Below are 27,033 nucleotides of genomic sequence, written 5' to 3'. Positions count from 1 at the left end.
CGGTGACTGAGGAGGGAGTGCGGGGGGCAGACCGGCACGGTGGCCGAGGAGCGTCGCGCCCGGAGGAGGGCGAGGTAGACGTTTGGGCATCTCTTCGGGGATAACGGCCTGGGGGTGGGGCGTCCCTGCCCGGGCGCCCTGCCGAGCCGCGTGTGGGCTAGAACACCACTGGGAAAGACCAGGAAGGGAGATTGCCCATCTGTCTCTGTGGTGCCCTCACCCCGGGAAAGCGACACGGTGCTAAGATGCTGGCGATCCATTGCTTCGCGGAAAACTTCCAGCGGCCTCTCCGCAGCGGCGGGAACGCTCCCAAGTAGCGGCTTCACGGGCTTCTGGTCTGGCAGTGCCAACAACCCCACTTTATTTTATTATTGTTATTATTGTTGTTAGCCAAAATTAGGTTTGATTAAAGATCTGAAACTGAGCAAGAGAAAATGAGTTGCAGGTAGGGCTGAGCATAATCGCTTAATAACAGCAAGAGCTGGAAAAGTAAATCAGATAGGGAAAGACGGGTTTTTTAAAAAAGGTTTTTATGCCGAGATGTACATCTGCAGCTCTGTCATTGCAATAAGATTCAAACTGTAGACAGTACACATCTGTGAGCTCTCTGACTGCATCTGTCACCTGCAGTTCTACAGCTACGCAGGCAGTAACTAGTGTGAACTTGTGAATTTAGGGTTACGAACATGCCTTAAAATTGTGTTGAAGAAAAGAGAACAAGCTTGATGTAGAGTGTGTATGTGAGAAAGCAAGGACAACTTCCCTGGGGAAATTGAAGAAGAGAATTCTAAGGAGAATGTTCAGTCATCCTGCTGTAATTTGCAGGCTCTTTTAAAGTTTGAGACAGTGACATTCTTTCACATAGAGAACTTTTAGCATTATCTCATTGAAAAAATTATTCAGTTTGATATGCCCATTAAATATTTATGTTTATGCTGTCTCTTTAGCCATGCATCACAAAACTGCTTAATGGTTTAATACTTTCCAATACCATTTTAGGTCCATAAATGAGGTTTTTCTGTGGCACACTGGAAAGGTCACATATATATATATATACTACGGTATTAACATTTTTGTGGTCAGTGAGAACAAAGCTCTACATAAAGTGGAAGACTAATGAGGAAAATAAAATTGATAAATCATAGAGGTAATTATGTCAACCAGAGCTTCTGTTTGTCTCCTGTATCTCTTACTAAGTCTGGCTTCTCCTGAACAAAAAGGCATTATCTTTAGCCTCAGTGTCCCCTCGTTTTGTAGTCTGTACTCTCAAACTCGGTCTCAGAAACTGTCATGGCCTGCTACTGTGTACTCCTGAATGAAGGAGAGCTAGCTAGAATATCCAGTTTCTGAGTCAAGTGTTTTCATTTTAAGCTTTTAATCTGAAATTGAGGTTCAGTAATTTCGTGTATGTGCAGGATGCGAGCTGGGCAGTTTTGTTTAACAATGGGAAGTGTGAACATCGGGAAATATATTGCATTTTTAAGACTAAGAAGAAAAAAATCAGCATTTCTCTCTTTGGATTAATGAATCCAGGGATGTTTAATCTTTTTACATGACTGTTCTGTGAAGGATATTCTGGGGTGACCCCACTAGACATTGTGGATATTGAGTTCCAGGATTTATTTCATTGTGTATATGGACACATAATGAACTCCCTTTCCCTCAGGGCTACCCTCAGATCCACTCCAGTTTGCACTTATTTGCTGAGTCCTCTGTCCCTTCCTAGTTGGAGACTGGGGGTGGGGGGATTGCGTCAAGTCCTGTCTTATACCTCTATTAAAGATCCAATTATTGCTTTCCTTGCTCTTTGTTCTAACGTTCCTGATACTTGCTGTCATCTTAATCCCACTGTGTACTTACTCATGTCCCAATGAAAAATGATTGTTTTATGCAGTTAGTATTTTTTTTTTCTTATGGGCTTTTCAGCTTATGTCTTTGAAAATATCTGTACTTTTCGGAGTAAAAGGAATTTTGGAAGAAGTGGTCAGAATGTAATTTACATGTAGTCCTTCTAGGGGAAAGGGTATTGAAAAGTCATATGGTAAGCAGAACCTGCTTTATGTTTTAAATTGAACCTTAAATTATAATTCTTATTCAAAAAAAGTTCTTAACATCAGTCTATTCGGGTTATTTTGAATTTGAACATTTGATTAAAATTGTGTTGCCAAATTTGAGGAAACGACTTAAGCTATTTCCCCACATTTTTCTTCACGTGGGAAATTGTCACATCAAAATTTTTATGTGGACGTATCTATTATAGAAAGTGCAGAATTTTCTATAAAGCAACAGATAATGAAACATAATTGAAAATCCTGGAACGTGTCATTACTTATGCATATATATGGCATGTTAATTAAAAACTCAGCAAACAGTACATAATTTAGTGGGTTTGAGTACTATTTTTTAAATAAAGGAGGCCAGTAATAAACTGGTGATTGATTTCCTTTTGTTGCATCATAGACCATGTGATGAAATGATTGCTGTGGAAAACAAAGTTTAAATTAATTTTAGAAGAATTTGTTGTAGAATGTTTCTGAGTCAGAACCTTCAGTGGCTTTAAAATTTAGCTATATTGTGACATTTGAACCAATAAAGATTTCTTGAAATTTATTCTCGTTTGTTGCACCTTTTATATGACTGTTGCCATTTCAGGTATATGTAACCAGTGAAAGATGTTTTGCCTTCGGGTGCTCTTTGTGTACTTGTAGAAAACAGAGAAATGACATAATGGATAACAAAAAGTGACAGACTTTTAAATACTTTCATAACATACTACTTGGTATTATAGTTATTGGTGTGTGGATGTCATCTTGCCTGCTAAATTAGAAGTTTTTTGAAGGCCGGGACTATGAATCACCATCATCTTATATGTTCATATCCTGTATATGTGTATTTTGGAATTTGATGTGTTACTAGATGGAAATGGTGTTTATTTTTATTTCAGTTCAGAGACTTATCTAGTGGATGAGGAGAACCTTTTTGAAATCTAGTAATTTATTCCTAAAATTTCAATTTCTTTTTTTTTTTTTTTTTTTTTTTTTTTTGGTACCAGGGATCAAACTTGGGTCCTTACACTTGTGAGGCAGACAGCGGAACCACTGAGCTAAATCCCCGGCCCTAAAATTTCAACTTTTTATCCTAGGGATGCAAGTTATAGGCTGCCAAATTTTTTTCAAATAAACAGTAAAAAGAACAGTTGACTGATGTAACTTGTGTAGTACAGGATTTGCTTTTGTCACATAACTACCACTTTAGGAGATTTCAGGAGGTTGAGAAACTATACACATCTGAGGTCTTCACAGGCCCCATGACAAATTTGAATTCTGGTGTTTTTTTGTTTGTTTGTTTTGGTTTTTTGGTTTTTTGAGACAGGGTCTCACTATGTAGTTGAGACTGACCTGGAACTCACTTTGTAGCCCAGGCTGGTCTCGAACTCACAGTGATCCTCCTGCCTCAGCCTCCAGAGTGCTTGGATTATAGGCATGCACCACGCCCAGCTTGAATTCTGTATTTTGACACAGACTTTTCCTGAGGAGAGATGGAATGTTGGTGCTTATATAGTTGTTAAAAAGTAACATTCCAACAGTATGTCATGTCCTTAGTGGAAAGGAATCATCACATCAGAAATTCTACTTAGTGGTCTTGTTTGTGACTAACAAGTGATATATTGAGAATTTGACTTACATGGCTGGTTTTGTCCTAAGAAATGTGCTGCCAGGGGTGCTATTAATATTTTTTTTAAAAACACTGAGGTGATGTCTGGGGCAGTTCAGATCTACCTTTGTATAGGAGTCAATAACAAAACTTTAAAATTTCACCAAAAAATGTAGAACAGAAGTTTAGCTGTTGTTTTATTTCACCGTGCAGCAGTATTCATTCATTAAAAAAGAATATTGCAAATCAAATGATGTGTTAAAGGTAGTTTTGTAAGACATGTGCTGGTGACACAAGTATGGAATTGTGCTAGCATGATAGATACCTGGTTATGGACCTTGGCCCATGTTATGTTTTGGTGTAACTCAGTAGATGAGGACTTAACATCTTAAGTAAAACAAAATATCTCTTGCTGTTAGTTATTTCCAGAAAATTGTTTCCCTTTCTCTTCCTGATAAATTGCAAGCATTTTCAATGAAACAACAGTTTTGATTTGAATCAGTTACATTTTTGGGGATTAGCTTGGATGTAACATTTAATAGCATGGACTCTGAACACAAGATGCTTGTATTTAGTGTTATGGCTCTTCTTGTTAGTTGAATGGTGCTGGACAAAAGGGTTTAATTGCCCTAAACGTCAGTTTCCTCTCTGTACTATGTAGTTAATATTAGTACTACCTCATAGGACTGCTATGAGAAAGAATTAAGTGTAAAGTACTTATAACTTTACTTAAGAGCTAAAATAAAATAGTGCTCTTAGTGGTCTACTTCATAGGTGAACCACTATGTTGCTTGAATGGTGTGTTTCTTGTGTTTATAGACTTTTACTAAAGTTTTGTTTTTTATCGTGGACCATTAGACTTTGTGGTTTTTGAGAGGGAAGGATACTTTTTTAAATTTTGAATTGTGACAGACATCTGGTTATCACTTATGGCAGATGGACTAAGTAAAGGGAGACATCTATGTTTCTTGGAAAAGGAAAGCCAACAAAGCCTAGTCTGGCACAGGGTTGAATCTATTGAAATGCTTTTTCCCTGAGGACTTGCCTGGTTATTTAGCTGAATAAAAGGAATAGACCCTGTTGGTTTCATTTAGCAGAATTAGTTTTTCTTTAGAAGACAGTGTTTTTTACTTGTGTAACCTTAATTGATGGTAAACTTGAAACTTGTTAGTGTCATTGTCAAGCCATTTAACTTGAGCTTTCAGTGTCACTATATTTGCTCTAAATAGTAGCTTTCTTGTAATTTTAGCAATAGCTGAAATTGCTGTTCTGCTCCACTAATTCAAGTGACCTATGAATGATTTTGAAGGATTGCAAAGTTATTTGTTTATAGTAAGGCTAAAACAAAATACTGAGGCTACCTAACCAAGAAAATAATTTGATAATTTTAGTTTTGTTTAGGGTGCCGTTGAAATAGTTAACTTTTTAAAGTTAAATGTTTCTGGCTAAACAAAATAAACCACAAACTCTTTTTTCCTGTTTTGTTTAGTATCTATGTTTTATTTTTAGTTGAAATATATTAAAATTATATTTTGCCTTTAATATGTAGGGGTAAAGTTTTACAACTTTTTTCTTCCATGTATGCCAATTTTATTTTTTGTTTATTGGTACATTTTAGGTATACAGTACAGTAGTTACATTCATTATTGGGATCTTGTACCTCTACATGACAGGTCTTGGTTCTCATTTTTTCCCGTTGTCCATGCCCTCCCTTCACCCTTTTATGCCAATTTTATTTTACAAACCTTCAGACACCCAGGAGATTGACAAATAGTATATTTGTATTTAGAGGTGTGACTTTTACTTTTCTGTTAAAAGAAAGTAAAGTCTAGCTGATTATATTGAGTTGAGCAACTAGATTGGCCATATATAATAGGCTTAGGATTTATATAGTATTAATATTGTTATAGCCATTATGGGTATTTGATCTAAAAATAATTGAACTTAGAGAAGAAATGATCTTTCTCAAGAATATATAGATATATATCTCCTTTAATTTTATATGCTCTGGTGACTGAGGAAACTGTTAAGAAAGCAAGCCTCCAAGGTGTCAATACTATTGTCTACAAAAAAACTTGTTTTGAGACAAAGGTCTAACACGTCATTAATGTTTCCCTGCTGTTCTTTCCACCACACCCTTTCAGGGACAGATGTTGGTATCCTTCAGATACAAAGACAGTAAAGCCAGTGTGTAACCCAAAAGCGCAAAAGAAGATGGGTATTTGATTTATGGCTGTAGTCAACATTTATAGAACATATGTGAACTCAAAGCTTCTATAGAACAAGAACCACCCCATCTTTTGTAATTTGCCGGATACATCTGTTAAGCCACAAATCCTTTTTTCTCTCACCTGCTATGGCTACAGTGAGTTTCTTGTGTGTGTGAATATCCTAGTGAAACTGTTCTGAGCACCCCTTAATTGCTCCACATTCAGGGGGCTTTGGTAGCCACACATTGGGGTGGTCACAAGAGACACAACCATACCATTTTGTTAGACTTCTTCAGCACAGATTTGGTGTGCTCATTTCAAAGGTACTGTTTTATCTACTCTTGGGGATATGAGGTCAAAGGTGTGACATGGCTCAACAGATTAAAACGCTTATGATAATTCTGTCTTCTCAGCAGCATATTATTGGCATAAATCTTAAGTCAGTATAACAGAAAATCTTTGGGTGGCCATTAATTTTAAAGCTTCTACTTTAATGCACAGTACAAAACTGCTTCTATAATCATAGTCATGGGCCACCCAGTGACATTTTACTGTTTAGATATGTTTAAAATATAAATACTCACCATTGCTCACAGTATTCAGTACACTAACATGTTGTACACATCTGTAGCCTATAGGCAATAGATTTTACCATTAGTGTAGGTATATAGTATAGGCTATATCATCTAGGTTTATGTAAGTATGCTGATGTATACAGTGACAAAACGTATAAACTTATATAGGAAGGCAATGGAATAGTGGAAGTGCTAAAAGTCCACAGCTGTGTTTTCATTAAAATAATTTTCTTGTATCAAAGTGTATTTCTGTCTTTTAAAATCTCCTAGAACACAGGTGCTGTTCAAGATATGGGGGTGGGAGTCTAAACTAAGACCAATAATAGACGTCTGGGTACAGCAGCACTAAGCTGAACTTAATGTAAAGTCAAATAGGGGAATAATAGGATACTGTTGGAGAATTTAAGTGGTTTGAGGCTACTTGAAAATTCTATTTCAGACAAGATTGGGCATATTCAGAGTGGTATGGCTGTAGACTGAAAATTCTATTTCACAGCATAGTGCAAAAGTACTTCTATAAGTATTTATGTGTAAACACATTAAGAATGCCTGCCTCCTGATATACTTTCTCATACTAGTAAATCTTAATCTCTAGGATTCTTTTTCGTCATTGCAGAAATGTTCTCTTCTTTCCACATCACCCAGGCCACGTTTCTTTGTTTTGTTTGTTCTTAAAGTATTCATTTAATCATTTTCTTGATTTCTGGACCAAGCGCTAGTTACTGTATAAAGATTGAAGGGTCAAAAGACACATATTTGGCTGGGTGTGTTGGTGCACACCTATAATCCCTCCAACAGTCAGGAGGCTGAGGCAGAAGGATGACCATGAGTTAGAGGCCAGCCTGTAGTACATAGTGAGTTCAAGGCCGGCCTGAACTCCATAGCCAGACCCTGCCTCAAAAAAGAAGAAAAAAAAAGGGACCAAAATGTATAATAGATAATGTGAAATAGGAAGCAAAGGTTCAAAGGAAAGGGAGGGGTGGGGTGGGGAGGAAAAGGGAAGAAGGGAAAGAAAAAAATACAAGAAAAAACGGAAAAATGGAAACAAAGCTTTTGTAAATAGGATGGAGGGTGGAAGGGAGAGAAGGGGAATGGCAAAAAACAAGAACTAAGATATATCACATATAGGTACAAATTTTCAGGTATGAATTCGATCATAATGTGTACCTAAAATATACCAATAAGTTAATTTTTAAAAAGACATTTAAGCAGTTCATTTCCGGGAGGTTGGTGCCTACAGACACTGACTCCTTCCTAGCCTTTAAGATCTTTTTTTTTTTTTTTTTTTTTTTTTTTTTTTTTGAGACAGGGTCTCATTATGTAGTTGAGACTGACCTGGAACTCACTGTGTAGCCCAGGCTGGTCTCAAACTCACAGCGATCCTCTTGCCTCAGCCTCCCAAGTGCTGGGATTACAGGTGTGTGCGCCGCCATGCCTGGCTTCCAAGGTTTCATTTAAAGAATCATTTTTCCTTTCATATAATTGAAATGCCTTCCCCAGATTATTCACCTGAAACTTTTTCTTTTATCATCTTATTTCCTAGATTATACTCTCTGATAATTTTAATTGCTGGCCTATCTGTATGTTGTCTTTTTTTTTTTACACTGTAGCGTAACTGCTGGAAGAGTTCTTTGCTTGACCATTTTGTTCTAGGCTGTTTTCCCAGTGTGTACCCATAGGGCTTGCTTCCCAGCAATTACTTTATACCAGATGTACAATTGTAAGAGTTTTTTATTATTGAAGGAGTGGGAAAGGGTATTCTGGACAGGTCTGCAGTTGTGCAAGAGTCGGCCATTGCAACGGGAATGGTATAAAGTGTAGATTTGAAGTAGAAGATTAGGTTATAAAAGGAGGACTGGAGGTGGGATGTGTAATGCATTCCAAGCCAAGCAGATTAGATTCTATTTTGTCTGCCTAAGAGAGCCAGGACATGTTTTTTTAAGTAGGCGTGTGACACAATTAGGAAGATAATTCTGGTAGCAGTTTGGTAGATGGACTAGATCTTGGAGGTTGCAAGCAGAGAAGTTTCATTTGAAAGCTGTAGCTGTAATAACACGTGAGAGACCTTAAAATAAAACTGTTGGTTTAGGTACAGAAAATAAGCAGGATTTGAAATTAAGGGTGCATAGGATAAAAATGAGAGATAAAAGATGATTCTGAAATTCCCATTCACTAAAATTAAGAGACTGAACAGGTATTTCTGAGGGGATTAGTGAGTTTGTTGTGATGTGTTGGTTTAAAAAATAATGCGCCCACTAGATATTTGGAATAGAGAACCAGATCTCTGATGGGTTGGGTTTGATGTAGGAGCCAGCCTTAATTAACCCGTGGATAGCATTTGAAGCCTGAAAAGCTTCATGAGGACAAAGGTGGTGGTTTATAACTTTCAGGGGTCTTAAAATTGTTTGAGAATATGAGAAAAACAGTGGCCTCCTCAGGCACACATAGGGATTTATCTATATACAATTTCTGAGCGTTCCTAACCTCTGGCATTGTTTTAAGCTTTTCAGGAACTACTGTAGATTTCAATGAAGAACTTTTAATTTAAAGAACAGACAGAAATATTTGAGATAGGAGGAGAACTCAGGAAAGATATCTCAGAAGTCACAGGTGGGATGTGGCAAAGGAGAAATTTGAAAGTCAGGTTCCCGGTGCTTTATCCTCGATCAGTCCAGTAGGAGCGTTTCAGCCTTGGCTGGCCTCAGCAATGAGCTGCTCATTTGTAACATTTTGTACTGTGTAGAGGCACAAGGCAGATTGTGCCAGTTTAGAGCACGAATGAAGTTCAGGAAACAAGCCATGGTAAACAGTGCGGAAATCTTGATGTTCTCTATGATAAAGAGTCCTGATATAAGAATATGGCCCCTTTAAAAAACCTACTGAAAGGGAAATTCCATCATTTTGATTACCTATTATGGTGTTTTAGCCCAGTGCTTCTCAAGTGCCTGCCCATGAGAAACATCTTGAAAATGGCTTCAAAATTAAGACCCTATGAAGGTCAGGGAAGTCAGTATCTCTGGTGGATCAGCTTCTTCATAGTTTTTATTTTGTCTTTTTAAAATAGTTAAGTATCCGTATTCATGCTGTGGTTTGAATGTTTGTTTTCCCTAAATCAGGTTAAATCTGAAGTTTTATGTTATGGGTCTTAAGAGGATGAAATGTTACGCTAACTATTGTGTTTAGGGGTGGTACCTTTGGGAAATGATTGGGTTTAGATAAAGTTACTACGGTGGAATCCCCGTGACTGAATCCTGGGGATTTTATAAGAAATAGCACGGGGCCCTTGTCTTGGCCTGTGGTACTCTGCATTGCCTTAGGGTGCTGCTGGCAAGGAAGGCCATCGCCAGAACTGTGCAGATAGGTGCCAGCACTGTGTCCTAAGCCTCCAAAATTGTTTGCTAACTAAAGCTCTTGTCTTTATAAAGTTGGACCTGTCTCTGGTATTCTTTTACAGTAAGGAAAAATTGACAAAGCCAGAAAACTTTGTATCATTCGTGTAGTATCTTTTCTGTAAGAATTGTTACTTGAATGTTTACCAAATTATTCACCTGACTGTTGTGCTACTTTAAAATTAGTGCTTTTAATTTTAAATTTTAAAAATTATGTTTTCGATTTCTATTCTCTGTGTTATCTCTTTTGAGTGACATGACCTTCAGTTCCTCATATCTGATCAGCTTTGTTTAAAAGGCTTACATGAGGGAGGGTATCCATTTTGTAATCTTGTGGCTCTAACTACATTGTATTTTTTCACTCTGCTGTTTTTTAACTACAGAAGTTTGAATTTTTTCCTGTCTTTCTGAATAACTTATTTCATAACATCTTTCTTAAAATGTCATTGATTCATGACACAGACTTTAAACACATTTCTTTTATGTTAAAGCAGACAGTTTATATGAAGGGTAATCCTCCAAAAAACCACTGAAAGGAAACAGTCCAAATAGGATATTTCACTTCTTTTTTCTCCTTTAGCTATACTTTCTCTTGGTTAAGTTTTTGATGAGCTATGAGTGGTTCTGAACCCCTTGAAACAATAATCAGAACAGAGGTTTGATCTGGATGTATGCTAACTCTAATACCAACCAGAAGCTAGAAAAGGTTTTGCTTAGTTTATTAGCTACCTAGTGAGTTAACATTTATACTTATAAGTAAAAATAATATTTAAAAAATATTATCGTTAATTCAGTGGCTAAATTAATATTGTAAATTGTAACTTCCTTTTATGGGTAATTAGGAAAAACACCAAGCTTCTCCCTAAAGAGATAAAACTTCCCAGTTTTTAAAGTGGTACTTCATATTAAGTGGAAATAGGAACATACGTAAGACCTCTCAAGAAAACTGATAGCTTACAAAATGAAAGAAACGAATGTCTGAAGTTTAATTTTTAAATTTAATATCCTGAACTGTTGTACTTCTAATTTCCCTACATTTGTAGGTAATATTTAGCAAATTTTCTTTTATAATGTGTGGTACTTGGTCAGACTTTTCTTTCTCCTTTTCTTTTTTGTTTCCTTCGTGACCTCCCTCTACACTTCCTCCCTAAAGAAAAACTTCACAATTAACTATTTTTATTTGAAACCATTTTCTATTATTTTGTTACTGTTTTAAATTTGTGGATAAATTTAAGAGTTTTTTTTTTCTAATACTAATTTGACTTAACAGAAAAATCATAATTGTGTTTTTTATTTTACTCCTTGCTTTCAACTTGAAGAAATATGGTCTGTTTTTTGTGTTCCAAAGCTTGAGGGACTGCAACGAAAAGCTAAAAGTCTTTTCCATTTTTGAACATTTCTCTGTTCGTGGAAGATGAAGAAAGTAGGTAATGATAGTAATAATGAGAATGGCTAAATTTGAATACACACTGTGTATAAGCACTGTGCTGAACATATTACATGAAATTTTACTGTAGAAAGATTCTGTTGTCAGCCATATTTTACAAATGACAATGAGGCACCACCACAGTAGTGTTCAGTAACTTAGCAACTTTCTCTCAGTCACGTGGGTCATAATGAAGATGTGGGTTTAACCAAAGCAGTTTGTTGAGCTCTTCTGTGTGAGAGTTGCCCTTTTTTTTTTTTTTTTTTTTTTTTTTTTTTTTTTTAATACTCTCCAGGTAACAGTTAAGCTCTATAGACATTTTATTGAATGTGTATAGTGCCTTGGGAAGTGTGCCAGGATTGGGGTACAGAAACAAGTTTGATTATGCTTCTGGGGTGGTTTATTGTCTAAACAATAGACATATAAACAGGAAATACTTCATTGTAATAAAGTTTCACGATAGTGTGGAAAACTGCCATAACAGAAGTATACAAAGTAACCAAGGTAATGGGACTTAAAAGTAGGGACATGGGCTCAGCCTCGGGTGTCAGATTTCTTAGTTCCTTTGATTTTTTAAAAAAATTTTATCATTTTTGTTTTTGTTTTTGTTTTTTTGTACCAGGGATCAAACTCAGGACCTTGGTATGGTACCACTGAGCTAAATCCCTGATCCTTACCAGTGATGATTTAAATTGCCTTCTGTACTAGTATTTCAAAATTTTCATTTCTAATCTAGACCTAGATTTGTCCTGAGCAATGGATTCTTCCCTGATTATCTATTCTGTCTCCTTTTGAATGTCTTAAAAGTTACCTCAATTCAAAATGTCCAAAACAGTTTCCCTCCTGCCCTCCTGCAAACCTGCCCTCCCTCCACTATGTCCTGTGTCAGCAGGTAGTAACTTAAACCACAGACCTGAAGTTGTCCTTCATCTTTCCTTTCTTCATCCCCATAGTAATCATAAAGCCCTGTTTACTTTGTCTCCTGAGAATGTCTCTGTCTACTGTGCTCCACCTCCAGTGATTACCACCACTATGGACCAACCACACCACTGTCATCTCTTACCTGTTCTATGGCAGTAGACCCCAACTGGGTGTCCTTACCCCTTCCGGTATAATCCTGAGTATCATCTTCAAATCCAAATTTTCCTTATTTATGTGTTTGTTTCTATGTTGAAACAATGAAATTCTTAAGTAGGTTGCTGTTTAAACATTAAGATGGGAGGAATATTAAATTGTGCATTCTTATACTGTATTACAAAATACTTCATTTTCTCAGCCAGAACTAGTTCATGACTACATAAACCATTGAATTTGTCTTTCTATAAGGACTCATTGAGGAAATCGGCATCGTTTCAACCTATCCCTACTTTTTAGGCAGCGTTACAAATAGTTTCACAGACTGACACATAAATACATTCTTCTTTACTGTTGTATTTTTTTAAATAGATAGTTGGTAGCAGCCTTCAGATTTGTTGTTAATTTCCTTGAAAATCATAATCACTTTGATGCAAGTTATTGGCTTGAATGCTGCATGGTTACCAATCATCAGACTTGCATTTAGATGATCATGAAGACTGTCTCTGTATATAATGTAATGCAATGATGAAGGTTTTGTATATCAAATACTTTTAGCTTTAATTAGGTGTGTATTAAATGTTTATGTGATATAAGTACTATATTATATAATCCTTTCCCTTGGAAATACAAATTTGTGTGTGTGTGTGGCCAGGTACTGTTAACATTTTCTACTTATATTGTACAAATATAATACCCTTGGGGCTGACTGAACTCTTGAGCCAAGCACAAAAATGTGCTAATGATGAAATGTAACCCTGCCAAGCAAGGGAAAGGTTATAATCATTTGACTTAGTATAGTGCATCTAACTTTACCCCTCTCTTTGAACAGTAGTTCTATAATTAAATGGAAATTTATTGTCTAATTCTTAACTTTGCCTATATCATGTCTTCATCTTTTATGTTAGACTCTTGGGATTTTAGAATTAGTTTAGAATTATCCAAATTTGTTTGGCCCTTGTGGAAAAATTTCAGACATCAAAAGAATCGTCTAAAACCTTATCCAGGTCAGTTAGTGGGTTTAGGTAGTGAAAGATACCTATATTTCAAAGTTAAGGTATGTTGCAGGTCACATTCCCTTGTGGATATTTTAGTATAATCTCTAAAAAATAAGTATGTTTGTCTGCATAACCACTCTGTTATCTCACTTACAAAATTAATAGTAATAGATGTCTATTATCAGATATGTTTAGAGCCACTTACATCAGCCAAATTTCCTACAAATAGCTCATACTAGTTTGTTCGATTTGGACTTTATAGTATGGACTTTATATTTATCAGTATTAAGTATTTGATAGTGCCTCATTGAGTTAGCCCAGAAAACAGCCAGCTTTTTTTCTTAAAAGATCACGTAGTGGATATTTTAGACTGGTTGGTTTTGAGTGTTTGTCAGAACCACTCAGCTGTGCTGCACAGTCACTACAAAAACACACAAGCATGGCTGTGTTCCAGCATAACTTTCAAAAAGAGTTTGCCGTGGTGTGCTGACTACTGCCAAACCTATTGTGATCTGACTTTTTCCGTTGACCATTCTCAAGTTTTCTGTCCTTTTGTTAAATAATTATATAGTTACAGCATTCAGTTATCTGAATCTGTCAAACAATAACTTTAATTTAATGCACATGTGCTGTATGCCATGCCATAGAAAATCATAGTTAATTCTTAAAAGTACGCCAGGAGGTACAGATGATATTATCTCCAATTTGCAGAAGAGGAAATCAGAACTTTGAAGTTAGGTAACTGACTCAGTGTCACACAGCTAAATGCAAAACACATTAGACCCCCACCTTGTGTACGTCGTGCATACTCTGAGCAGACCTGAAAGGGTATGGTCTTTCTGAAAGGCAAAATGTTACTTGTTTTGTTGTTTTGTTGTCCTTCGTCGTGGTCACAGGCATGTGTTGAGAGACCATCACGTAATGTGTTGGAGTCAGGACACAGAATGTCTTCTTTTCCTCACGTGCTATTGTGAGGATTTTATACAGAATGTGAGGCTAACGTGGATAGCGTATCTCAGGTGTGGAAAGGAGTCGTCCGTAGGCAGACGCGTGGATTCGTGTTGTATTTGCATATCGGCCGGTCTTCCCCTTCTCCCATTTCTCAGATCATGGGTATTTCATGGTTAAACCTTTGAAGCCCTTTACTCAGTATGTTTAGCTACAACTTGAACGTAAAGTAGTAAGATTCTACTTTTTGTATAATCAGGTTTCATTTTTGGATTTTCAGTTAGATGTTAAGGTTATTAACTGCTTTGTTTTGTGGAAAATCTTAAGACGTGGTAGTATGGTGAAGTTTGTCTTCAGAGCCAGAAGGTGGCGATGTTTTCCAGGTGATGATTAAGGTGGCAGTTCCTCATAGTTGCTGAAGTTGTGTTTCTGAATACAGCTACAAAGTCAAAAGCATCCGGCCAGGGATTTAGCTCAGTGGTTCTGCTGCCTACCTTGCAAGTGCAAGGACCCGAGTTTGAGTCCTGGTACCAAAAAACAAAAAACCAACAACAAAAAAAAAAAAGTCAGGCATTGACTAGAGGACCAAAAATATAATTATTCTTATCCACAAACCCACTGAGCGAGGGAGAGACAGGAGAGGCTATTTCAACTTCTATGGTGCATTTATGTAGAAAGCTAGAAATGGCATTTCCTGAAAATAGGACAGCTATAGTTTTGAACTTTGCTTATTAGAAGGAAGGATTTGACAGATCATACTCTTACTAGGCATTTACTTGAGAAATAGGACAAAATACTTCATCACACCATGTCTTAATTTTAGACCATGGACAGTGGGCAAGTTATTTTCATTTAAAATGAAATTTTTCTTATAGTAAAACTAATAAATATTTAATACTTTAAAAATCCAGACTTCACCAAAAAATACAAGGGGGACAAAGTCACTCTGATGTGCCAATTCTCTGAATATTTGTTAATATTTTGATGGGTGTAAGTATTTAGGTGCATACCTAGATATATAAACCAAAATGAACTTGTGAAAATTATATAATTTTTCTTATTCTAAAAGACAACATTGTCTAAAACATACATTAAATCTGAAATTTTACCCTTCATAAAAACATATTTAGTAGTGTTTTATATGAGATTATGCTATATTTTCACCAGTCCCTTTTAGGTAGACATGTAGGTTATCTATTAACAACATTTGTATTCAGTTCAGTTATTTCTCAAGATACTTGTGTGCCTCTTAACTGAAATTCCACGTATGTATATGTGTCATTTAAATTACTTAAATAATCACTGCCAGATTATCTTCTGTAGGACGTTTTTGTGCCAAACTGTAAGAGAATGCCGATTTACTCATACCTTTGCCACCAGTGTTTGTCATTTGCTGATATAAATAAATAGTATTACGTTCTTTTAAGTTAGCATCTCCTCAATTACTGATAAGCTTTAAAAATGTATATTTCTAAAAGCGAAGGACTTCTAAATAAATAAACCCAACAAAAATGTTAATAGAAATTTAAATTTTGTTAGAATCAAGTGGTAATGAAAATATTATATATTCAGCTTTAGTCACACTTAAAATAACCTTGAGCTATAGTAGCCTTAAATGTTCTTACAAGAAAAAAAGATAAAAACTAAAGTACTAAACATTCAACCAAAATACTTTCCAATATAAGAAATAATAAAAGAATGGGGATATATCTATAGACGAAAAGAAATGGTAAACATGAGCAAATAATTTAATAAATCAAAAGCATCAACTATTCTTTTAAGTAACTTACCAAAGTAGAAAAACCTTTCAGCAAGATTGAGAGGAACAAGAAAACAGGGACAAATGATAATAGAATGAAAAAGGATCATACTGCAGCAGAGTTTTAAAAATTATTAAGAAAACCATGAATAATATGCCTGATAAATTTTAAAAATTAGTAGAAATAGGAAATTTCTTAGGAAAATACGTAAAAACTGTTTCAAGGATAGATAGTAGACATTAGTTGTCTTAAAAAATTGAATTGGTCTTTTAAAGATCTATTAAGAAACAGATCCACATAACTTTTAAACAAGATCTTTAAATGGTCTTTAAGGGAAATGGGGGGGTGGAGGACCTCTCTGAATTGTCTAATATGTCTAGTATAATCTTGATATTCAAACCAGATTGGACAGTACAGAAAAAATCATATGGTCTACTTCTGCTTATGAACATAGATAAGTCTATCCTAAATGAAGCATCAACAAACCAAATCCATCAATATTTTTTTTAAAAATCATCACTTAGTTGGGTTTATGGACATAATATGGGTAAGTTTAAGAGAAACGTGTGAGGATAAATTATAGTAGAGCTTATTGGAGGGTAGGGATGCAGATTTGATATGGGAGAGCTGCATGGGGGAAATATCAGTTGTAATGTTTATTCTTGAAGCTGAATAGATGTTCATTATATTCCTTTTGCCCTTTTATGTATCTTAAATATTCGATGCATAGTTCTATAGTTAGCAGATCTGACAGCTTTCCAAGTTTAAATGTCATTTCTAAATACTATGTTTTTTTGTGAAGTTGCTTAAACACATTCTTTATTGTACAGATTAGTTTAACACATAAAGTATAATAAGGTTTACTTACTACATAAGCATCTTCATGGATATTGTGTCACAGGGCTCACACGAAAGAAACTGTCTCTTAGCTCTTTCAATTCATATGAAAGTAATGGAAGCTTTGGAAGTAATGTTTCAGGCTTGCTATAAAAAAATATTTCCATGCCTAGAATAAAAAGAAGCAGTTTAGATTTCTGGGTATATGACAAGTGTCATAACGATATGAGGTTGAAATGTTGGATTTTTATAGCATTCACTTGCCAAATAATAATTGAACATTTACTCCCCTCCAGGTACAGTGTTGAGCCATGAGCATGTACCTCGGGGGGCGTCCCAACGGGTGTTTTTTGAAAGGCACATTATGATGGGTGTATAAAGCCATGTTTATTTTTTTCTATTGATACATTATTTTGAGTTTCATTGATCAATGCACACTTAACAGGAAAATAAAACATCAATAAACTATTAAAATTTTAGTATGTAATGTGTTCAGAATAAACACCAGCATTTTCAACATCACGTGTTTATCTGGTTACACCATCTAAAAAATAAAAACAAATAAATTCCTATGTGAATTACAATATAAATACAACCAAAACAAATAATCTTAAATCATCACACACCTAAGGTAATTTTCACACAGAAGAGTGTGTTCCATACACAGGTGTCGCTTACACTGGCAGCACATGTGTTTTGTTTTCCTGTCTTCTTTGGTAGGACACACTTAATATCTTGCTCGTCTTCCTGTTTTCTTAGGAAATTATTCTGATGTTTCACCAGTCTGGTCCAGAATTGTTTTGAGTAGTTCTTTGGGCAAATACATGTTGTTCTTCCTCTGTTGTAATTGATCATTTTTGAATTCCAGTCTCAATCCTCTTAACATTTCTCCCTGATATTTTGTGCTTGTTATTTTCTTTGTAAACTATGAAACTATTTATGCCTGACATGTTTAGGATCAGATAAAACACCACCATTGGCCAATGCTTTGTGTTTCAAGTGACATCATAGCTGCTGCATAACTCATCAACATCTACTCTACTTTTGATTTTCTTGTAAAATGTGACCATTTCTGCCTTTATTTGTGTTGAGGATTCACTACCAATCTTTGTTTGTTTGTTTGTTTGTTTGTTTTGAGACAGGGTCTTGCTGTGTATTCCAGGCTAGCCTGGAACTCACTATGTAGCATGGGCTAACCTTGAACTCACATCCTCCTGCCTAAGTCTCCTAAGTCTCCCGATACTGGAATTACATGGCATGCTCCACCACGCCCATCTTCACTATCAGTCCTATCATCATGGTGTGAAGTCCACAGTATCAGTACTACTTTGCTTTTCTTCACCATACAGGGGGCCAATGTTATATGTTTCTGAAATCTAAAGATTGTACTATACATTTCTCTATTGTGAACTTGGAACATTCAGTATTTTTTCAGGAACCTCTCTGCTTTGTTCTTAGGAATAGTTTCTGGGCAAATGTAACATCATTGGATAACAAGTGAACCAATTATCAAATGTGACATTTGGGTTACTTTTTGAAACAGATACATCTACGCTGTTCACAGTGTTATATGGTTTATTATTGCAGGAATAAAGACCTCTTGTCTGAGTTCCAGGATAAATTTCTAAATTCAAGGTGTAAAATGCCTTCGCATCTAATGGGGCACATATTTTTATACCATATTGGGAAGTTTTATTTGGCATATATTGCCTCAACTTTTGACAAACCTGAAATGATGAAAGTTGTTCATCAGTTGCTATATATTTGGATGGTGTATAAATTACTTGACAGTTCAAAACAAAACTTTTAAAAAATGAGTGAATAGCAGCCAAATTGTCAGATTTTTTTCTTTCTTTCTTGACAGGTCTTTTTGTTGTCAAAACATAAGCAATTTTGAAAGAAACTAACTCTCTTGAGTGTCATTATTCTAAAAATCTCCATCCCCTACCTGTCGCTTCTCCGTAAATCCTTTAGAGTCTGATGATTAGAATAATAAAGTCCTGCTATGAAGGCTTTTAGTTTGATAGTGAGGTGTCATGATAAGTTTGATTTTGAGTATTACTATTGATACATGTAAAACATTTTACTTGTATTTCATTATTAACATATTTCCAAACACCTGTAGCATGTTGTCCATTATACACAATTTCCAATGTTGAATTTGCAGTGTTGGCATTCCATCCAATAGGTTTCACCCCTGGCAAGGACCTAATCACACTTTCCAACCTAGTTCTAACATTGGATTGATTGTTCAGGTATGCATGACCATTTTGTAGCATTTTGACCAGTCAAGTATTTGTTTATGTTACCATTTCTTCCTCATCTAAATCAACGTCTTCATTCTATACTTGCTAACTTGTTTGGCTCACATGATCCACATCATCGTTGGTAGCCAAGTCACCCATTGACTTACTTCATCCTCCTCCCAAAGTTGTAAAAGCAGTTTTTTGTGCAATATTATACTGAATTAGGCTAAAGAAAAATCAAAGGAAAGCATTTTAATAAAACAAATTATAAATACACAAAAATGTGACGTGGTGCATAATATGGGTAAAATTCACCCATTTACACTTTGACACACGTACATATACCCTCGTGTTCATTGTACCTCTTTGTTTTTTCTGGGGGGGTGGTATTTGTTTTTCACTTTTTTTGGAATGGAGATTGAACCCAGCCAGAACCTTAATGATTTTTTTTTTTGTGTGTGTGTGTATGTGTTTTATTTCTCAGGATGTGAACTTCGTGGTGGGAAGCAAGTTTTTAAACTACCCCAATGGATGCAGACAGTGATGTTGCATTGGACATTTTAATTACAAATGTAGTCTGTGTTTTTAGAACAAGATGCCATTTGAACTTAAGGAAGATTGCTTTGGAGGGAGCAAATGTCATTTATAAGCGTGATGTTGGAGTAAGTAACTGAATTTGTTCTATGCACTATGTAGTCTTAATCTTATGAATGGTACTAAAATATATTCATCCTACAGACATTTTATGAGTACCTTAGTTTATTGTAACAGATACAGAAGTAAGTCCTCTATATATAGTCCTTCCTCTCATGGAGGTGACAGATATGGAGGAGATAGCTTATCTGAGTCCTCAAAGAACTAACTCATCAAGAGTTCGTGTTATTGTTTTCTCAATTGTTTTGAAGTAAGGAAAGGGATCTTTGTACTTTCATGTGTATTCATTCAGATATAATTATGTTTAACTGATGCCCTAATTTTAAATGATTTTTGTAGTTTGTTAATTGTCATATTCTTCATAACTTAGCCAAGATAGATGGTTTTCTTCCATCAATTTGCTAAAAACAGTATAGTTCATACCTCAAATGTATAACATTTAAAATAAGAGCCTTAGTAGTAATGAGTAGTAATAAAGCCTTAGTGTTTTGAGATTAACATTACAAATGAAAGCATTTGTGAGGTTTTTACACACCAAAGATTGATGAAATAAATATGTATTTTATACATCTATTGCAAACATTAGCACTGTATGTAAAGGTTGTATTAAGCTTTACAAATTAGGTTCCTTTGTATACTTAGGTAAAGTGTTATAAGTTCATAGTACTAGTAACCAAGTTACAATGGATTAAATTCAGTTAAAATTTTTACTGATCCACAGTTAAAGATTTTCAAGTTTATCAGTAATACCATTTTCCCTTTAAAAAGAAGAAAATAACACACATGTCTGCTAAAAAGTTTAGAAAGGAAAATGCCAAACACTGCTTTTGGATTTTAGTGTGTGGAAAAGAAGTAGATTTTTTTAGGAAGGTTGACTGAAAACTCTGGAGTTTTCATGACAAGTTTGTGATGGGAGACAATTAATGCAGTGTAGATTCAGCCTGGTGTTACTTCTCTGTGAAGTTTTATGTATTTTAGTTAAAACATCATCTTGATCTTTTGCAAATTTTAAGTCTCCCCAGATTTAACAGTGTTTTACTTTGATAATATGGTGTGTAATAATGAAAAGGAAGAATTCAAAATGTAATAAATTTTAAGGAAAAGCGTAAGTCATTTGCATGTTATTTTATCTGATGAACATTTATCTTTCTTACATATAATGATCATGTAATAAATATTTCCATAAATGAAAATGTGCAGTGAAAATTTAAGTTCCTAGATTAGGAATTATATAAAACTTATCCTATTTATTCTGTAGGTACTTTTGTTCCAACCCATATTTTAAAATGCTTTTTATGTCCAAGAAATTTGAAATTACATCTCCAGCTCCAACATTTCTCCTGCGGTTGAGATTTCCATGTACTTGAGTGTATGATAGGCATCTCAGCTCTAAATATGATATGATGTAGTGATGGGTGCCCTGAAGCAGAATAAAGCAGAGCTAGGAATTAGCGCGATAAGGGGTGAAGACTTTGATGAAGTAGTCAGGAAAGGAGTCTCTGTGGAGATGACATCTGGTAAGAGACCCAATAAAGTGAGAATACTGCGTGGAGACTGCTCCAGCTGGGAATAGCAGCTACTGCCAAGCTCTGATGCATGAACAAGTTTGGCCTGTGTCAGGATCCATGCAAATTCCAGTGGTGTGGCTGGAGTAGAATAAGAATTGAAATGTTTATGTACTTACAGTTTATTGAACCAAACACATTGTTGAGAGATTTATATAGACCTTGTCTTTTAATTAATTAAAAGTCTTTGGGGATTAATTTTGTTGTTTGTATTGAATATTGAATTTTATTTCAGAATGGATAATCATACATAGGCTTGGAGTGTTATTTAGACAGTAATATGGCTACATAGAAGAAAACCATATGTGAAAATGAATATTTATTAACTAATTAGATTTTTCTTTTCTCAGAAAGTATTAATGAAGCTTAGAAAACCTAGAATCACAGCTACAATTTGGTCCTCAGGAAAAATTATTTGCACTGGAGCAACAAGGTAAAGTTACCTGAGTTTTTAATTTTTATTTTTTTCCTTTTCTCCCCATGGAAAAGACATTTCTTAGACTGAAACTAAAGTTATATGTAATGTTTGCTGTATTTCTCAGTATAAAGTTTATTTCCTTTGTAACCGATAATCTTTTTCTTTCTTTAAAACATAGTGAAGAAGAAGCTAAATTCGGTGCCAGACGTTTAGCCCGCAGTCTGCAGAAACTAGGTTTTCAGGTAACATTTTCAGAATCTGAACTACAAATACTCAAGGATTTATTTTTGTAAAATTAAAAAATTTAATTTAATAGAGTAAAGAAACCACTGTAGGAGTTCTTCTGATGAACTTCTTCTGGAGTTTCTGGCTTTACAGTGTGAAAATTCAATAGCAAAACTTGGCCATATGGTATTTATAAAAGATCTTGGCTTTTTCTCAAATTTCTCTCCCATAAATAAGCTTATTTCTTTTCACAGTAAATGCCTTTTCAACTTCTTAAGATTCCACCTCCCAAAAAACAGTTGCTTATTATTTCAAAAATGCCAGGTCAGAATGTTGAGTGTGATGAGCACTGTTGACATGGACGCACTGAGCAGCAAGCTATCACATGTGTACAGTGACTGTTACGGGCAAGTCAGCCTTTTCAAATGTTGTTCAGCACAACTTTGATACTGTTATGGATTTGCTAATTCACTTGCAATGTTGAATGAAAGAGAAAGATAAGATTTGGTCCATGAAAGATGAGATTTAAACACACTGAGTGGCAAGTTTTTACATGTGGAAAGTGACCGTCACTGACAATTCAGTCTTCAGATATTTTGTTCAGCAAAGCTTATAATAAATTATTAGGATGGACTTGGCTAGGTCACTTGCAAATTGAAGTGAAAGTGAAAGATGAAATTTGGTCCTTGAAGAGTTAGGCCGGGCTTTTTGGGATTTGGATAAACTGGGAATAGTGATGAGAAGTTAAGTTCGTGTCAGTTGACTTCAGTCTTGGAAGTAGAAGGAACTGAACTTGCTGTTTTTGGCACTTGAGGAGAGTGGGAAGAGAGAGAGCCTGGTGACGTAGCTGTGATGTGATGTGTGCGGTACTGTTTGGCCTTCTGCTGCTTTGTGCAAGTACTAAGTTGGAAGACAGCTCATCCAGAATTCTGGTTTTAGGAGGAATGTTGGAAAAGATGAGAAGATAAAATACTTCAAGATAATGGTTGGAATGGCTGAAGTTATTATTGTTAAAAGAACATTATTTTGAGCCTTGGAACTTCTTAACAGCAGAGGTGTTACCCCAAAAAAGAAAAAGCCCAATTAGTTAAAAATATAGTATGATCACTTCACACATACCCTGAAAGGAAAATAAGCATCAACTAAACTCACTTCACCTTCCTGAGTATAAGAAAACATTTAACCTTTGGAGCCCAATATACACTGTTTAACTGACTTTTTAGAGCGACAATTTTTCCTGTTTGACTTTTCTAGGAGAACCCTGTTTTGATTTTTTTACCCTCTCAATTCTTGGTAATTTTTATATACCCCACTAAAAATATTAAACTATGCATAAGACTCAAAAACCCAGATGACGAGTACATTTTTCATCATGAAACCCCCTTGTTTTATTGTTTTTAATGAAGTTTTTCAGCTTTTTTTTTTTCATTGAATTTTAGCTTTTCATACTAAACCTACATAACTAGATCCATGCATAAGAAATTGTTTTATCTTGTTTAGTCCTGTTTAAAGAATTGAAACTTAAGGATTGCCATAATAAGCAAATTTTTTATTTTGAAATAATTCATTAAGTTTTATTTCTCTCCTAAAGGTAATATTTACAGATTTTAAGGTTGTTAACGTTTTGGCAGTTTGTAATATGCCCTTTGAGATCCGTTTGCCAGAATTCACAAAGAACAATAGACCTCATGCCAGGTAGGTTTTTAAGAATCAAGATGACTTACCAAATTTGAAATTACTAGTCAGGCTGTTAATCTATTAATTGTGTCCTTTTAATATAGTTATGAACCTGAACTTCATCCTGCTGTGTGCTATCGGATAAAATCTCTAAGAGCTACATTACAGATTTTTTCAACAGGAAGTATCACAGTAACAGGTAATGTATGATACTGAAACCAAACATGTCAGTTATGGGTTTAATGATAGACATGCCCGTACAGATAGAAATAATGTCTACAGCCGGGGATTTAGCTCAGTGGTGTCACCACTTGGCTCACAAGTGCAAGGCCCTGAGTTCTATCCCTGGTACCAAAAAGAAAGAAAGAAAAGAAAAGAAATAATGTCTACATTGTCCCCTTCAGTTATTTATGCCCTTAAAGAAGAGTAAGTCCTTTGACTTTTTGCACTGTAGATTAGTTTTACCTGCTTATGTGCTGTTTGTGTTTCTTATATATAATGTGCTATTTTGTCTCTGTCTTCTTTCATTATTGGTTATCTTGTAAGATGCATCCATATTCTTGTGTATAGATCATTCACTCTCATTGCTATATAGTGTTCAGTGTGAATGAACTTCATAGGCATTTGAGTAATTTTCTGTTTGGAGCTATTAAAAATATTCTAATGTATCCAGGCCTGGTTGTGCATGCCAGTAATCTTGGGTACTGTACTCTGGTAGGCTAAGACAGGAGGATTCTAAGTTCAAGCCCAGCTTGGGCAACTTAGCAACTTAGTGAGGCCCTGTCTCACAATTAAAAATAAAGGGGTTGGGAATGTAGCTCATTGCAAAGGCCCTGAGTTCGTTTAATGCTGCAAAAAGAAAAATTTTTTTTACTTAGTCTCCTTAGTAATGATTATAAAAAGTTGCCATATCTTGCATTTAAAATACCCAAGAGAAACCAATTTTATTAACTCTGCAAAGATTTTTCCTTAAGATGTTCAGATATTATTGGCACCTATTATGTGTGTTTTGTTACATTTTTTTGAACTGTTAAATATTTAGAAGACTAGGTTAGCATATTAAAGGGTGGCATCAGTGTGTAGGATTTTAAAAAATACTATGGTTATAAATTGTACACAAGCACTGCTTGAGAGTCAGTTCCAACCTTAGGCAAAATTGTGTTGAAGAAAATTTCTTTAGTGGCCTTGAATTTTTGCTTTTTTATTCCCTTGGTTCTTCCCCCCCACCCCCACCCCGAGTGCTGGGAATCAAACTCAGGACCTTGAGCTTGTGAGATGGACATGGTGCCATTGAGCTAAATCCCCAGCCCTGTTCCCTCAGTTTTTAACATAGAATAAAAATTGACACACCTTGAGACTCCTAACCAATAAGCTTAGTTTTTACTTTTTACCCACATTTTTTCTGTCTTCCTTGGGAACTTTCAAATCCAATTGCTAGGATACCATCTGAATGTTAGAAAACATGTACAAAAACAGGAGTCGGTTAGTGCATCAAGAGATGGATGGAGAAAAGAGGGAGGGAAGGGAAAGGGCATGAAGAAAGAAATTACGATGTGCTGTGTACATGTACTATCTCCCTGAGGAATGTGAACATTATGTACTACAAACATACACTGATAAAATAATTTTTGAAAGGGTTGTGGAAAATAAGTTGTTTGTTCTCTTCTTTCAATTTTTTATATCTATTCATATATATGATATACCTGGAATGTCCTATGAAATGTTAATTCAGTGAACACGTATTAAGTGGTTCCCGTGAACAAAGCACTATACTATGTGGAGAGGATAAGGTGAGTAAGTAAAAAGCAAACCAAGTAGGCTGTGTCCAGTATCTTCAAAGCACACAATGGTAGATACATAAATTCTCATGATTTCAAAAGAGGCAAGAGTGGCTACCTAAATAGACTGAGAAACAAGGAGATTGCAAGTTCAAGACCAGCCTGGACAACCAAGCAAGACCCTGTCTCAAAATAAAAATAAATAAATAGGGATAGGGATGTGGCTATCAGTGTGAGGCTCCCCTGTGTTCCATTCCTAGTACTGAAAAAAGGGGGTGGCAAGTATAAGTGAAGTTATTCTATTCCCAATTTTATGAAAATACTTTTCATTGCTTTCTTTTTAGCTATAAAGTGAAGATTATATTTATTTACATTTATTTCCTGTTGCAAACCAAGTTTACATGCATTGATAAAATTCAATTCCTGATTTATTCACTGAAATTCTAGCAAGTTTGCCACCTAGATTCCCAAAGTAGAAATCAAGCATGACAGGCGTGCCTCTAAATAGACATATTAGGTGGCTAAGAGTTGCTCTAAAGCTTTTAGTGGGCACATGGGATTAGGGTAGAAGAAGTCAGGCAGTAGTCTGCCCTCCTCTGACCTCGGTGTCATTGCTGTTTGAGAAGTAGCCTTGAGTAGATGGGGCTGTCTTTAGAAGTTGAAGTTGCTGTTTTCAGGAGAAATGGGTCACGGAGTGAACCAAGGTGGAGAGGCATTTTTCCCTTTCTGCAATGACACACAGATGATATTTTTAAACAGTTGTTCCAGATTTATATGGATGTATTCATTGGTAGCATTACTTCGTGCTCTTCCCTACTCACTGATCTAGGTAATCTCTGCTGGTAAAATGACCTGATTAGTAATAAATGCTCTGCAGGGTATTTTACACCATAGAGTATAATATACCCAAAATTTTTGTGTCGCATTGTTACACTCTGCTGGTTTTCTGTGCACTCCTGCGAGCTGTAGTTATAGTCTAGCCAAAAGCCAGACAACAGTGAGCAAGCAGGTAACAGGTGACTAGTCCCATGTGTTACTCTTCCCTGCGCATACTCTATTACTTTTTATTCCTCTTCATGATGGTGTCATTTGTTAATACTCTACACTGTGCCTTAAAACAGTGAGCAGTATTTTGTGTTTCAGATTGATTATCTAGAAAAAAGGCGTGTTTTCTTGGTTCTTATTATGATTATATGTATGCTTATATGCATGTAGTTTTTAGTTTTTTTCTTTTCTTTGTATCCAGTCAACTTGGTATTCTAAGCCAGGTGAATGTTTTTAACTCTGGGAAAGTGCTCCCCTTCTCAGCCCTTCTCACCCCTTCCTTTGTTCGTTACAGGGCCCAATGTAAAGGCTGTGGCTACTGCTGTGGAACAAATATACCCATTTGTGTTTGAAAGCAGGAAAGAAATTTTATAACTCATTGCTTAAATTGGTTAGAATCTCTAACTGAGCACCTTTTAAAACCTGCTGCACATTGGACTCAGAAGGAAAACTGGACCAACAGTAATTGAGGAAACAGACTCTTTTATTCACTCATGGATACAGTGTAAGCTCCAGTCCCTTTGGATTTTATTTCAATCTTTGCTGTAATATAAA

The 27,033-nt window shown here is 35.5% G+C and overlaps 1 protein-coding gene across 2 annotated transcripts in view; it reads left to right on the top strand.

Moving 5' to 3' along the window:
• Positions 1-27,033, top strand: part of Tbpl1 (TATA-box binding protein like 1) — a 27,228-nt gene extending 195 nt beyond the window's left edge. The window contains exons 1-7 of one of the 2 annotated variants that reach the window (XM_033763280.1): positions 420-445; positions 19,707-19,779; positions 21,687-21,769; positions 21,933-21,996; positions 23,571-23,674; positions 23,761-23,855; positions 26,774-27,033. In XM_033763280.1, coding sequence (XP_033619171.1) covers positions 435-445; positions 19,707-19,779; positions 21,687-21,769; positions 21,933-21,996; positions 23,571-23,674; positions 23,761-23,855; positions 26,774-26,853 — 510 coding nt within the window. In that variant the 5' untranslated portion in view covers positions 420-434 and the 3' untranslated portion in view covers positions 26,854-27,033. Of the gene's footprint in view, positions 1-419; positions 446-19,601; positions 19,780-21,686; positions 21,770-21,932; positions 21,997-23,570; positions 23,675-23,760; positions 23,856-26,773 lie in introns of those variants that run through there. The other variant, XM_010626528.3, reaches the window with a different exon arrangement.

Source organism: Fukomys damarensis, unplaced genomic scaffold (assembly GCF_012274545.1).
Source record: "Fukomys damarensis isolate Sample0158 unplaced genomic scaffold, DMR_v1.0_HiC HiC_scaffold_14, whole genome shotgun sequence".
NCBI lineage: Eukaryota > Metazoa > Chordata > Mammalia > Rodentia > Bathyergidae > Fukomys > Fukomys damarensis.
Note: the sequence above shows the minus strand (reverse complement) of the source record. Positions and strands in the feature narration are given on the sequence as shown.